Raw genomic sequence first — 12,052 nt, 5'->3', positions numbered from 1 at the left:
GAAAATTCCAAAGATTCACTGCACTCTGGGTGAGGAAATTTCTTCCCATCTCAGTCCTGCTGAGGTGAACTCGGATTTTGAGTCTGTGACCCCCGGTTCCACACCCCAGCGGGATGAAACATCAGTCCTGTCACCACCCTGTCGATATCCTGTGAGACTGTGGGTGTCTCTTATCCCTCTCATTCTGAGACAGGCCCAGTGAGATCTGTCTCAGACAAACCACCTCTAATGTCACTAATTTTGATACAAGCCCAGTACGATGATTGGTTGTGGAAGCATCTCAATGAACGGCAAGTGAGTACGGTTATCCTGTGTTGTTCAACAGCCTGATGTTTGTGGGCTAGGAACTGTTTCCTAAACCTAGTGGTGTGAGTCCTGAAGCTCTTGTACCTTCTACCTGATTTCAGCAGCGAGTAAAGGGCCTGGTCTGGGTGGTGAGCATCTCTGATGATGGATGCTGCTCTACTCCGACAGCATTTCATATAGATGTGCTCAATGGCTGGGAGGGATTTACCGTGTACCGGGCCAAATCCAATACCTTCTGTAGGCTTATCAGGAGGGCGATCAAAATATTTTATCATCGTGACAAATCATACCTGGCTGGCGGCGAGAGGGCCGCTCCCAGTCTGATCCTTGCTGCATGGCCGGAGATCACTCGCACAGCGCACTGCCCCGAGATTACTGCAGTGGAGACGAGATGGTCACTCATCCCTTTGTGGACTGAGGACTGGCGAAGATATGTGGAGAAAGATGCAAGAGCCTGTGCCACAGCAGCTGTGTGACAGAGGCTCACTGATCTTCGGGTAAAGGAATTGCACGTTTTCTCCTTGTGAATATTTCATGGCGAATTAAGTTTCACGGTGAATCAACTTCTGGGCCCTGTCCAGATTTGTGGAAACTGGACTTCCATTGGAGTGGAGACAGAAATGGGTAAGTCAGGAATTTTCTTCAAGACTTCACAAATCAAAATAATGTTTTCCACCCTGTGACGTCGAATGTCCAGTCCTGTGTTTTTTTTTTTCCTGCAGGGGACTACCAGGGGAAAGGGCTTCCAATCGCAGGGCTGAGGCCTTCGGAGATTCGGTTGACGTTTCTGTCGCACTGGGATTTTACGGGATGGGGTTGCTAGACCCATAACAACCCCTCCCCCTTTTGCAGCCGGGCCTGGGCTGTCCATTGCCGAGTTTTTTTTTTCGGACCTGTTTAATGTGTTTCCGATCCCACCCTTGTATGGAAATCACCATGATTTGTTCCCCACTGACACAGGCAGCGACATGATGTTCATTCCCCGAGTCTGCAGCGCGTGTAGTGGACAATCGCGGTACTGAAGGGGATCAGCAGCTCCCCGAAAGTGAAAGCATTCTGAAACAGGAAGTGCTGGGAGTTAACATGGCTTCGAAAGGACAGGTCGAGAGTTTAACCGAGGAGGTAATCTGTCCCATCTGTCTAGATTTCTTCACCGATCCGGTTATCCTGGAGTGTGGACACAACTTCTGTCGCTCTTGTATCACACGGTGTTGGGAAAGGGAGGAGAGAAACTCCTGCCCGGAATGTAGGTTGGTGTTTGCTGACCGCACCCTCAGAGTCAATCGGGCCTTAGCAAATCTGGCAGAAAAATTTCGAAATCTTATCCCGAATCAGAAAGGGAGGGAAATTAAACTTCAGTGCGAGGAACATGAGGAAGAACTGAAGCTGTTTTGTGAAACGGACAAGACACTGATCTGTCTGATCTGTAGAGATGCGCAGAAACACAGAGAGCACCGATTCATGCCGATTAAAGAAGCTGTTAAAATCTACAAGGTAAAACTAACCCGGGTTTTATATTCACCCCATCCTTCCTTGTCCTGTCCTGCTTAGCACACGAGCCTCCGTCACTAACATATTATTCTCCGCAACTTTCGCCATCTCCATCAGGAATCTACCAGCAAGCACGGCTTTCCCTCCCACAGCCCATCCCACCCACTCCCCACAGCTCTCCGCTCTTTGTGGGAATCACTCTGTACGTAACTCCCTTATCCACTCGCTCCTCCCCACGGATCTACCTCCTGGCAATGACTCCTGAAAGCGGGACAAGTGCTACACCTGACTCCAACACCTCCTCGCTTGTCACCATTCAGGACTCCAAACACCCCGAATTCCTCCCGTTTCTTCAATGTTCGATTGTCCTCTAGTATTAGATTCCTTCTTCTTCAGCTCTTTACCTGCTCCACATGTTCATCCTCAGCTCCTTAATTCATCACCCTCCCCCACGTCCCCCCTCACGTTGTCTCACCCGTCACCTGTCCGCTGGTTCTCATCCCCAACCTTTTTATTCCGGCTTCTGCCCCATTCCTTCCCAGTCCTAATGAAGGGTCTCATCCCGAAACACCGACTGTTTATTTCCCCTGCACAGATGCTGCCTGACTCACCGAGTTCCTCCGGCATTTTGTGCGATAATCGGGTTTGATCACCTGTTTCTTTTCATCCATCATCGTTTCTATTTCCTTCGCTCTCTGACTTCCAGGATCAGCTGAAATCTTCCTTAGACTCTCTCACAAAAAAGAAATCAGACTTCCAGAAAAAGGAACAGCAACAGAAAGAGAAGATTTCCGGAGTTCGGGTGAGGCTTCCTGAGCGGAATTTCTGATATTACTGTATGGTTTTGCTCACTTTAATGTGGAATAGCAGAGTATCGCAGCTCCAGTGACCTGGGTTCGATCCTGACCTCTGGTGCTGTCTGTGTGGAGTTTGCATGTTCTCCCTGTGACCGCGACAGTTTCAGACACATCCCAAGGACATGCTGGAGAAATGGTTAATTACAATTAACCCCGTGAAGGTGCGGGAGGGTGCATGTGAATCAAATGGGAGTTAAAGGGTCAGTGAGCGAGAATAAGTTTCAGGAAAACGTGAGGGGATGAGGTTGACGGGAATGTTCTCAGAACTAGCATGGTCTTCAATGGATGGAATGGTCACCTTAATGTCATAAGGAAATGCAACACAGCAATACAGTAAATTAATCTTTACCTCTCATTCGACAGAAACAGTCACACAGCGTTCAGACCCACATCACATCCCAGTTTGCTGAACTGCGCCAGATTATCACTGAGAAAGAGCAGAGCTTACTCAGAGATCTCAGGACGGAAGAGGCAACGATTCTAAATCCAATGGAGAAAAATCTTCGAGCCATTCAAAAGAATATTAGGATTATTCAGGAGGAAATCTCAAAGATAAAGGAACAGATGGATCAAAAAGACAGTGTGATATTTCTCAAGGTGAGGGATTTTATTTCAATTTATTTCTGTCGAAGGACACTAAATGAACAGTGGAATATTTGAAGTAAACAGTGGCCATTTCTAACAAATCAGTTGCCGCTGCTGGCGACCTCGCACAGTTTGCTATACTTGTATGTTGCACCTCCCGATCACTCCAATAATCATGTTCCAAAATGTCGAAGATATGTATTTGATCTTTCAGTAGCAACATACAATCTTGAAGGGATGAAACTTAAGCGTAATTAATCGTAAATTAAACTGCAACGAATTTGTCAACAAGAGGTATGCCATCCATCTGTCCGCAGCTCAAAACAGCCCAGAACAAAGTACTAATACCTCACCTTTTCCTTTTACCACACCCCACTCACGTGACTAGTTGCCATAATAACCATGTAACTCAGAATACAATGCAGACAGAAAACAGATGTGTTGCTCCTACACACAACATCTACAAACGGCAGTAAACTGTCTCACCAGACAATTGATACAACTATTCAGTGCTACTATTGTCCCAAAACTGGACTTCCACAACTTCTGTACATCCCAGGACAGAATCCAATCTACCCTGAAACGATTTACTCTGATTATAATACAGAGCTGCTGATTCTGTCTTTGATTATCACATTAAATATTCTCTAAATCTCACATTGACACACAGTTCCAGTCTCAAACTGTGAATGTGTCTGGTGCGGTGGGTGTGAGGGTCTCTCTGTCAATCACTGAGAACGAAGAATGTCACCCACACATCAGATTTATCCGCTATATCCGGTTTCCACCAGATTACGGAAACATTCACTGACTCTACATCTTCAGATAAGTTTCACACGGGATTACATCCCATTCTCCATCATAAACAGGCCATTCGGTCCATATTCTGCTATCAATTTCACTGCTTCACAAGCCTCCTCCCACCTACCCACCACACCCAGCGACAGTGCTCTGATCTCCACGGTCCCTCATCTGTTTCTCTAGTTTACCCGTGACATTCAATCTCTGCTGTTCCGCTTCAACCACTCCTGTGCCAGTGAGTTCCACATCCTCTTCACTAAATTTCTTATCGGATTTATTATCAAATCCATCACTGATTTGAGTTCGCCCATCTCATCATTCTAACGCTTCATCCAGATGAAAATGCATGACCTGTCCTGTCTTCCTTGCAAGTTTCATCCTCTCAGTAATGGCCCAGCTTTCAGAGAAATACCCTGTAATTTAACCCCTGGTTCTGCATTGTCTGTGTGTGTGAGTGACTGCAGGAGTGGGAATTTTCAACCCCTGGTTCTGTATTGTCTGTGTGTGTGTGTGAGTGACTGCAGGAGTGGGAATTTTCAACCCCTGGTTCTGTATTGTCTGTGTGCGTGAGTGACTGCAGGAGTGGGAATTTTCAACCCCTGGTTCTGTATTGTCTGTGTGTGTGAGTGACTGCAGGAGTGGGAATTTTCAACCCCTGGTTCTGTATTGTCTGTGTGTGTGTGTGACTGCAGGAGTGGGAATTTTCAACCCCTGGTTCTGTATTGTCTGTGTGTGTGTGTGAGTGACTGCAGGAGTGGGAATTTTCAACCCCTGGTTCTGTATTGTCTGTGTGTGTGAGTGACTGCAGGAGTGGGAATTTTCAACCCCTGGTTCTGTATTGTCTGTGTGTGTGAGTGACTGCAGGAGTGGGAATTTTCAACCCCTGGTTCTGTATTGTCTGTGTGTGTGTGTGTGAGTGACTGCAGGAGTGGGAATTTTCAACCCCTGGTTCTGTATTGTCTGTGTGTGTGTGTGAGTGACTGCAGGAGTGGGAATTTTCAACCCCTGGTTCTGCATTGTCTGTGTGTGTGTGAGTGACTGCAGGAGTGGGAATTTTCAACCCCTGGTTCTGTATTGTCTGTGTGTGTGAGTGACTGCAGGAGTGGGAATTTTCAACCCCTGGTTCTGTATTGTGTGTGTGTGTGAGTGACTGCAGGAGTGGGAATTTTCAACAACTTGTAATGGTTTGGATGAAATTCAGGATGTCGATAGTCTCGGTCTATTCAGATTTGTGTTTTATTTATTTCAGGAGGAACCTCGTCAGAACAGGAGGTAGGACATGCTCTTTACTGAAACCCTGTACAGATTTGTAAAATAGTTCAAAATTGTAGTTTATAACCAGCAGTTTAATATTTACAGGATTAATGATGATATCCAGGAATTGACAGTGACAAATGAGACCCTACGGGTTGAAAAATTTGATCACCTCTATTTGTTGAACACAGTGCTGAGAGAAACACTTGATGCCATTAATAGAGGTAAAACTAACAGAGACTCATTTCTCCCTGTTCATGAGACTCAATTTAGTTCCAATTTGAAGTAAAGATTGGCTGTAATAATGGACTGAAGGGGAACTGAAGTTTATTCCACATCAACCCCACCGACTGGGTGCCATCACTGACACATGGTCAGCTGGAGATGTCAGACCCCTGAACACACCAGCACAGGGTCACAATACAACCAATACATGGGACTGGCAGATGAACCACTGGGTCCTGATCCCAGGCCACTGCACTAACACACCAAGACATGAGTTTGAATCCTACCACAGGAGCTGGGAAATTGAGACTGATTTTATGATATTGTAGGGTGTGAAAGCAAATAACACCATAACACACACAGACCATCAGAATGTGACACACGGTTGAAGAGACGGGTTAAAATTCCTATTCCGGAATGAAATCTGTTATCCTTACCCAGTCTGTCTGTTCTGTGCACTGAGCTGCCCTCTGACGTGAGGTCACATCAACAGTTCACAGACAGACTCCAGGGTGAGATTCCTCAGGAGGATGATCTGGGAGGGTTTGGCAGATGCTGAACCCACGGCCCACTTCATCCATCTGCTAGACTAAGATGTCTTCTGGAGCATATCCCATTTGTGTGTGTTTATCCCATATCCGTCTGTGTACTGTCCAAATGTATTTTAAAATATTTTAATTACACCTTTTTCTACAGCTTCTGCTGATAGTAAATACCTTCTGCCCACCTCCCTCTCCCTTTCTTTGAGAAAGTTACCCCATAGATCACCTCTCACCTTAAATCTAAGCCCTCTGGTTCTCTACTCTTATGTCCTGGGTAAGAAGATTATGTCCTTTTGTGTCTGGGCCCCTTATGGTTTTATACAGTTGCATAACTGAACATCCTACACTACAGGGAATTAGCCCGAGCACATCCAATCTGTCTCTTTTTAACCTGAGCCTCCCAGTCCTTGTAACACCACCCTCCCCACCCTGAAGCTTCCTGTCCAGTGTAATCACACCCCTCCCAGGGTTGGGGCAGCAGAAATGCAGACAATACCCCCAGTGTGGTCGCTCATCAGCATCAAAGATCTTGCTTAAGTTAATGTGGACAGTGTTGAATAGGCTGATGAATACAGGACTGAAGGTGTTATATTTGAATGCTCCAGTAGCACAGGTAGAGATTGACAGGTATAACGTTGTTGGCCTCACTGAGTTATGGCTGAAACGAGATCCTGGCTTGAAGCTTAACATTCAAGGATACACCTTGTATTCAAAGACAGGCAGGTAGGCAGAGGGGATGGGGAGGCTCTGTTGGTAAAAAATGAAATGAAATCCTTAGAGAGAGGTGACATCGGATTGGAAGATGCAGAATCTTTGTGGGTACCGGCGCTACAGCATCAGTAAGAAACGGTAAGGGTAAAAAGACCCTGATGCGAGTTATATACAGGCCTGCAAATAGTGACCTGGATACAAAAGGGATTCATATTACACCAGGAGATGGAAAAGGCATGTAAAATGGGCAGGGTGGTAATAGGAATGGGGGATTTCAATATGCAGGTAGATTGGGAAAATCAGGTTGGTGCTGCATCTCAAGAGAGGGAATTTGTAGAATGCCCCCGAGATGGCTTTTTAGAACAGCTTCTGGTTGAGCCCAATGGGAGAAAAGGCAATTCAGGAGTGGGATTTGTATAATGAACTAGATATGATTAGGGAGCTTAAGGTTAAATAACCCGACAGAAACAGTGATATTGAAATGATGGAATTTACGCCGCAGTTTGAGAGGGAGAAGATAAAGTCAGATGTATCAGTATTAGAGTGGAGTAAGGGGAATGACAGAGGCATGAGGGAGGAGCTAACCAAAGTAGGTTGGAAGTGGACGAGAATAGGGACAATGGCAGAACAGCAACGGTTGGAGTTTCTGGGGGCAATTCGGAAGGCACGGGATAGACACGTCCTGAATAAGAAGAAGTATTCCAAAGGGAGGATGAGGTAACCGTGTTTGATACGGGAAGTCACAGACAGCATGAAAGCGAAAGAGAGGGCATACAATGTTGCAAAAATTAGCAGGATGTTGGAGAATAGAGAAGGTTTTGAAAACTAAGAGAAAGTATCAAAAATGCAATCAGAAGAGAAGAGATATGAGGGAAAACAAGCCAACAACGAAAAAGAGAACACAAAAATGTTAAGAGTAAAAGCCAGGTGAGAGTGGCTATTGGACCCCTAGAAAATGACTCCGGAGAGGTAGGAAGGGGAGACAGAGACATGACAGTGGTACTTATTTAGTATTTTGTGTCAATCCTCACTGGAAGATACTGTACAAGAAATTTCAGAAATGTGAGAGTGTCAGGGGACAGAAATGAGTGTTGTTGCTATTACTGAGGAGAAAGTACGTGGGAAGATGAAAGGTCTGAAGGTAAATAAATCACCTGAACCAGTTGGACTACACCGGTGTGTTCAGAAGGAGGCAGCTGAAGAGAATGTGGAGGCATTAGTAATGATCTTTGAAGAATCACTAGGTTCTGGATCATTCAAGACGACTGGAAAACTGCAAAGGTCACTTCACTCTTTAAGAAGAGAGAGCAGGTGAGGAAGAGAAATTATCGGTGTGTTAGTCTGGATGTGGTGTGACTGGGAAGATGTTGGAGTCCAGTATTAAGGATGAGCTTTTGGGTACATGGAGGCACATGATAAAATAGGGCAAAGACAGCACGGATTCCTTTAAGGGGAAATCTTGCCTGACAAATCTGTTGGAATACTTCAAGGAGCACAAAGCCAAGATAGACAAAGAATGATTTCAAACAGTATTGATGCCTTTGTGGCCGGGTTTCCAGAGGATATGAAAAAGGTGAATGGGTAAGTGGTGCTGTGGAAGACAGATCAGGAAAATGGGCAAAGAAGCGATAGATGGATTATCGAGTAGGGAAGTCACACGTTCGTTTGGTAGAAGGAATAAAGGCATAGATGATTTTGTAAACAGGGAGAAAATTCAAAATTCTGAGGTGCAAAGGGACTTGGGTGTCCTTGTGCAGGATTCCCTAAAGGTTAACTTTTAGTTTGAGTCAGTGGTAAGATCGGCAAACTCAATGTTAACATTCATTTCGACATAATTAGAATGCAGGAGCAAGGGTGTAATGCTGATGTTTTATAAGGTATTTGTCAGACCACACTTGGACTATTGTGAGCAGCTTTGGCTCCCTTATGTAGGACAAGGCGTGCTGGCATTGGAGAGGTTCACGAGAATGATTCCCTGAATGAAAGACTTAACATATGAGGAATGTTTGGTGGCTCTGGGCCTGTAATCACTGGAGTTTAGAAGAATGGCTGATTTATTATCCCCCTCAACAAGATTCTCCTACCTCCTCCCCATAACTTTTGACACCCTGACTAATGAAGAACCGATTAACTTCAACTTCAAATATGAAACACCAGAAAATCTGCAGATGCTGGTAATCCAAGCAACATAGGTCCTGATGAATGGTCTCGGCCTGATCTCTCTGAAACCTGTCTGGAGAGAGTTGATGTCGGGAGGATGCTTCCTATAGTTGGTGGGTCGAGAACAGAAGGCACAGCCTCCGATTAGATAATGTCCATTTAGAATAGAGATGAGAAGGAATTCGTTCAGCCACAGGATAGTGAATCTGCCACAGGCAGCTGTGGGGGCCAAATAATTAATTATATTTAAAGCGGAGCAGCACACACAAAATGCTGGAGGAACTCAGCAGGCCAGGAAGCATCTATGGAAAAGAGTAAACAATCGACCGTTCAGACTGAAACTCTTCATCAGGACCTGTGTTTCTTAAGGGTCCCTGAAAATTCCTCCCCTTTCCTCTTGAGGGGCTGCGGGTGATGAGGTTGTGGGAAAGGGGACAAAGGGATCCTCATCTCCACCTTTCTCCCCCGCCACCTTCTCATTAGGTCTACACACACAGTTCACCCACAGGATTTCCACCCCTCCCTCAGCAGGTTCTGGTTCAATCTGCCGTTTATCTCTCCGCTGCTGGTTCCCATTATTAACTCCTTTACTGTCTCGAACCTTCACATTCCCCCACTCCACACTTCTCACTCACAAATGAATGTTAACATTGAATGAAGGGCCTGTTCCTGTGCTGTACTGTTCCATGTTCTCTGTTCCCTGATCAGAAGAATGAGACGAGATCTCAGAGAAACATGAAATTATTTCAGGGCTCAACAGCCAGGATACAGGGAGGATGTTTCCCCATCTGAGAAGTCAAGGGTCAGGGGTCACTGTCTGTTTGGGATTCTCAACACGGGGTGGGTGGTGGTGTCTCAGTTATTCAGTTCACTTAAAGTCACAAAGCCCTTCACCGTACAGCATAGAAATGTGCCCTACAACACATCACATCTGTGCTGACTGATTTACCCATCTAAATTCATCCCATTGGCCAGCATTAGGTCAATCTCCTTCTGTGCCTTGCCTGTTGAAGTGTCTGTCCAAGTGTCTCCTAAACACAGAGGACTGGAGGCCTGTGACCTGCAGAGATCGGTGCTGGGGCCGCGGTTGTTTGTCATTCATATTAATGATTTGTATGATAGTGTAGGTGACATCGTTAGTAGGTTTGCCTATGACACTAAAATTCATGGTATAGTGGACAGGGAAGAGGGTTATCTCTGTTTACACCAGGTCCTTGATCAACTGTAGAGTGGATTTTAAAATTATTTTAACAATGTTTTAAAATTCACCTCGGCAGGTCCGCGGATAAGAAAGGTGGCAAGGAATAATAGACAAATGGGACTTGCTCATTAAAGTAAATTGGTCGACACGAACAAGTTGAGTCGAAGAAACAATGTGACCTCCTGTTTAAATCCATTCACTCACCCCCTTCTCATCGTAATCCACCCCTTTCCCGCACTTGTTTCTGCTGTCTTTCTTTATTTTTCAATCTTTTTATTAAGTTTCAAAATTCATCAACATAATAATAATGATACAAAGAGATCGGGATTACATGAATAACGGTTAGCATGTACAAGCTCAGCCTTCCAATCTCTTAGTAACTAACCATGAAAAAGATATTTTATAAATAGAAAAAAAACCCTGAACTAAAAAAAAACTGAACTACTGTCTCTCTCCCCTATTTATTTTTGTTCTTGGGAAAGATCTCGACCTGAACCGTAGACTGTCCACCTCTCTCCACATATGCTGCCTGACCCGCTCGGTTCCTGCGGCATTTTCTGTCTGTCTGATCGGGAAATCTCTGATTTCCGTCCAACGGAAAATCCTTGGGGAAATATTAGTTGTCCATCCGCTTTCGTTGGGTCAAACCTCGGGAAAGATTCGTGTTGGCCACCCGACTGCGCCTGAGGCCCAGCAGCCTTTCCACCGGTTCCGGGATCGAGTTGCCAGAGTCTCCCCCGAATTCCCGGGGCCGCGCTGCGCGAGTCTCCCCCCGATCACGGACACTCTCTAATTTTCTGCTTCTCCCCCCAGTCTCTGTCTCCCTGGATGTGGAAACGGCGGGTCCGTGTCTTGAGGTGTCTGAGGATCGGAAGAGTGTGAGATGGATCGGGAACTGGCGGAATCTCCCTGACACCGGGAAGAGATTCACAAACTGGGAATGTGTGCTGGGATCGGAGGGATTCACATCGGGGAGACATTACTGGGAGGTGGAGGTGGAGGGGAATCAGGTCTGGTGTCTGGGAGTCGCCGCAGAGTCTATGGAGAGGAAGGGAGTGTTCAGACTGAGTCCGGAGACCGGATTCTGGGTCATCGGGCGGGTGTATGACGTGTTACATCGGAATTATGACGTGATCATTGGTCTCCCCTCCCCCGCGTCCCGTCTCGCTGCCGGTCCCATCCCCGGGACGGTGGGAGTTTATCTCAGTTACCAGTCCGGGACAGTTTCATTTTACAACGCGGAGACCAAGTCCCATCTCCACACCTTCACTGGGAATAAATTCACGGGGAAACTTTATCCTTTCTTCGCGCCTTGGGAGGAAAACCAGTGGCTGAGAATCTGCTCCGGTTCCGCTCCGGGTCTGTAAACGGGTCGGGTCCCGGGACCGGCGTCAGGAGTAAAGTCCCTGTAAATATAAATGTGCGGAGAGTGAAATAAACACGAGGTGAGAATTATCGATCCGTTAATTTTAACTCGTTCACCGCATCCGACAACAGAACAGAAACACCGCGGATTAAGCAGCAGCCGCGGGACGGCGGGTCCTGAGCTCGCCCGGGTCCTAAAGTCCACCCGCACTGAGACAGGTTAAATGGGACAAGTGGGGGCGGTGCCGACTGGGAGAGGGGGGTCAGGGTGAATCTTGGTCAGACCATAAACCACAGGAGCAGAATTAGGCCGTTCAGCCCATCGACTCCGCTCCGCCATTCTATCAGGGTGATCCCGGATCCCACTCAACCCCATACTCCTGCCTTCTCTCCATGTCCTTTGATGGCCTGATCAATCAGGAAATGATCAACCTTCTCCTTAAATATACCCACAGACTTGGCCTCCACCGCAGTCAGTGATAGAGTGTTCCACAGGGTCACTACTCTCTGGCTAAAAATATTCCTCCTGACCTCTGTTCAAAAGGTCTCCCCTC

At 46.3% G+C, this 12,052-nt stretch overlaps 1 protein-coding gene and 1 pseudogene across 1 annotated transcript; both read left to right on the top strand.

Annotated features, from left to right (window-relative positions):
- Nucleotides 1-12,052, top strand: part of LOC140185006 (uncharacterized) — a 686,808-nt pseudogene that overhangs the window by 141,104 nt on the left and 533,652 nt on the right.
- On the top strand, nucleotides 1,352-11,578 carry LOC140185275 (zinc-binding protein A33-like). Its single transcript, XM_072238666.1, has 6 exons — nucleotides 1,352-1,800; nucleotides 2,504-2,599; nucleotides 3,018-3,251; nucleotides 5,290-5,312; nucleotides 5,400-5,518; nucleotides 10,947-11,578. The coding sequence occupies exons 1-6, from the start codon at nucleotides 1,390-1,392 to the stop codon at nucleotides 11,498-11,500; spliced, it is 1,437 nt and encodes a 478-aa protein (XP_072094767.1). The 5' UTR covers nucleotides 1,352-1,389; the 3' UTR covers nucleotides 11,501-11,578.

Source organism: Mobula birostris, chromosome 20 (assembly GCF_030028105.1).
Source record: "Mobula birostris isolate sMobBir1 chromosome 20, sMobBir1.hap1, whole genome shotgun sequence".
Lineage (NCBI taxonomy): Eukaryota > Metazoa > Chordata > Chondrichthyes > Myliobatiformes > Myliobatidae > Mobula > Mobula birostris.
The sequence above is the reverse complement of the archived record's forward strand: the minus strand, read 5'-3'. Positions and strand labels throughout refer to the sequence as shown.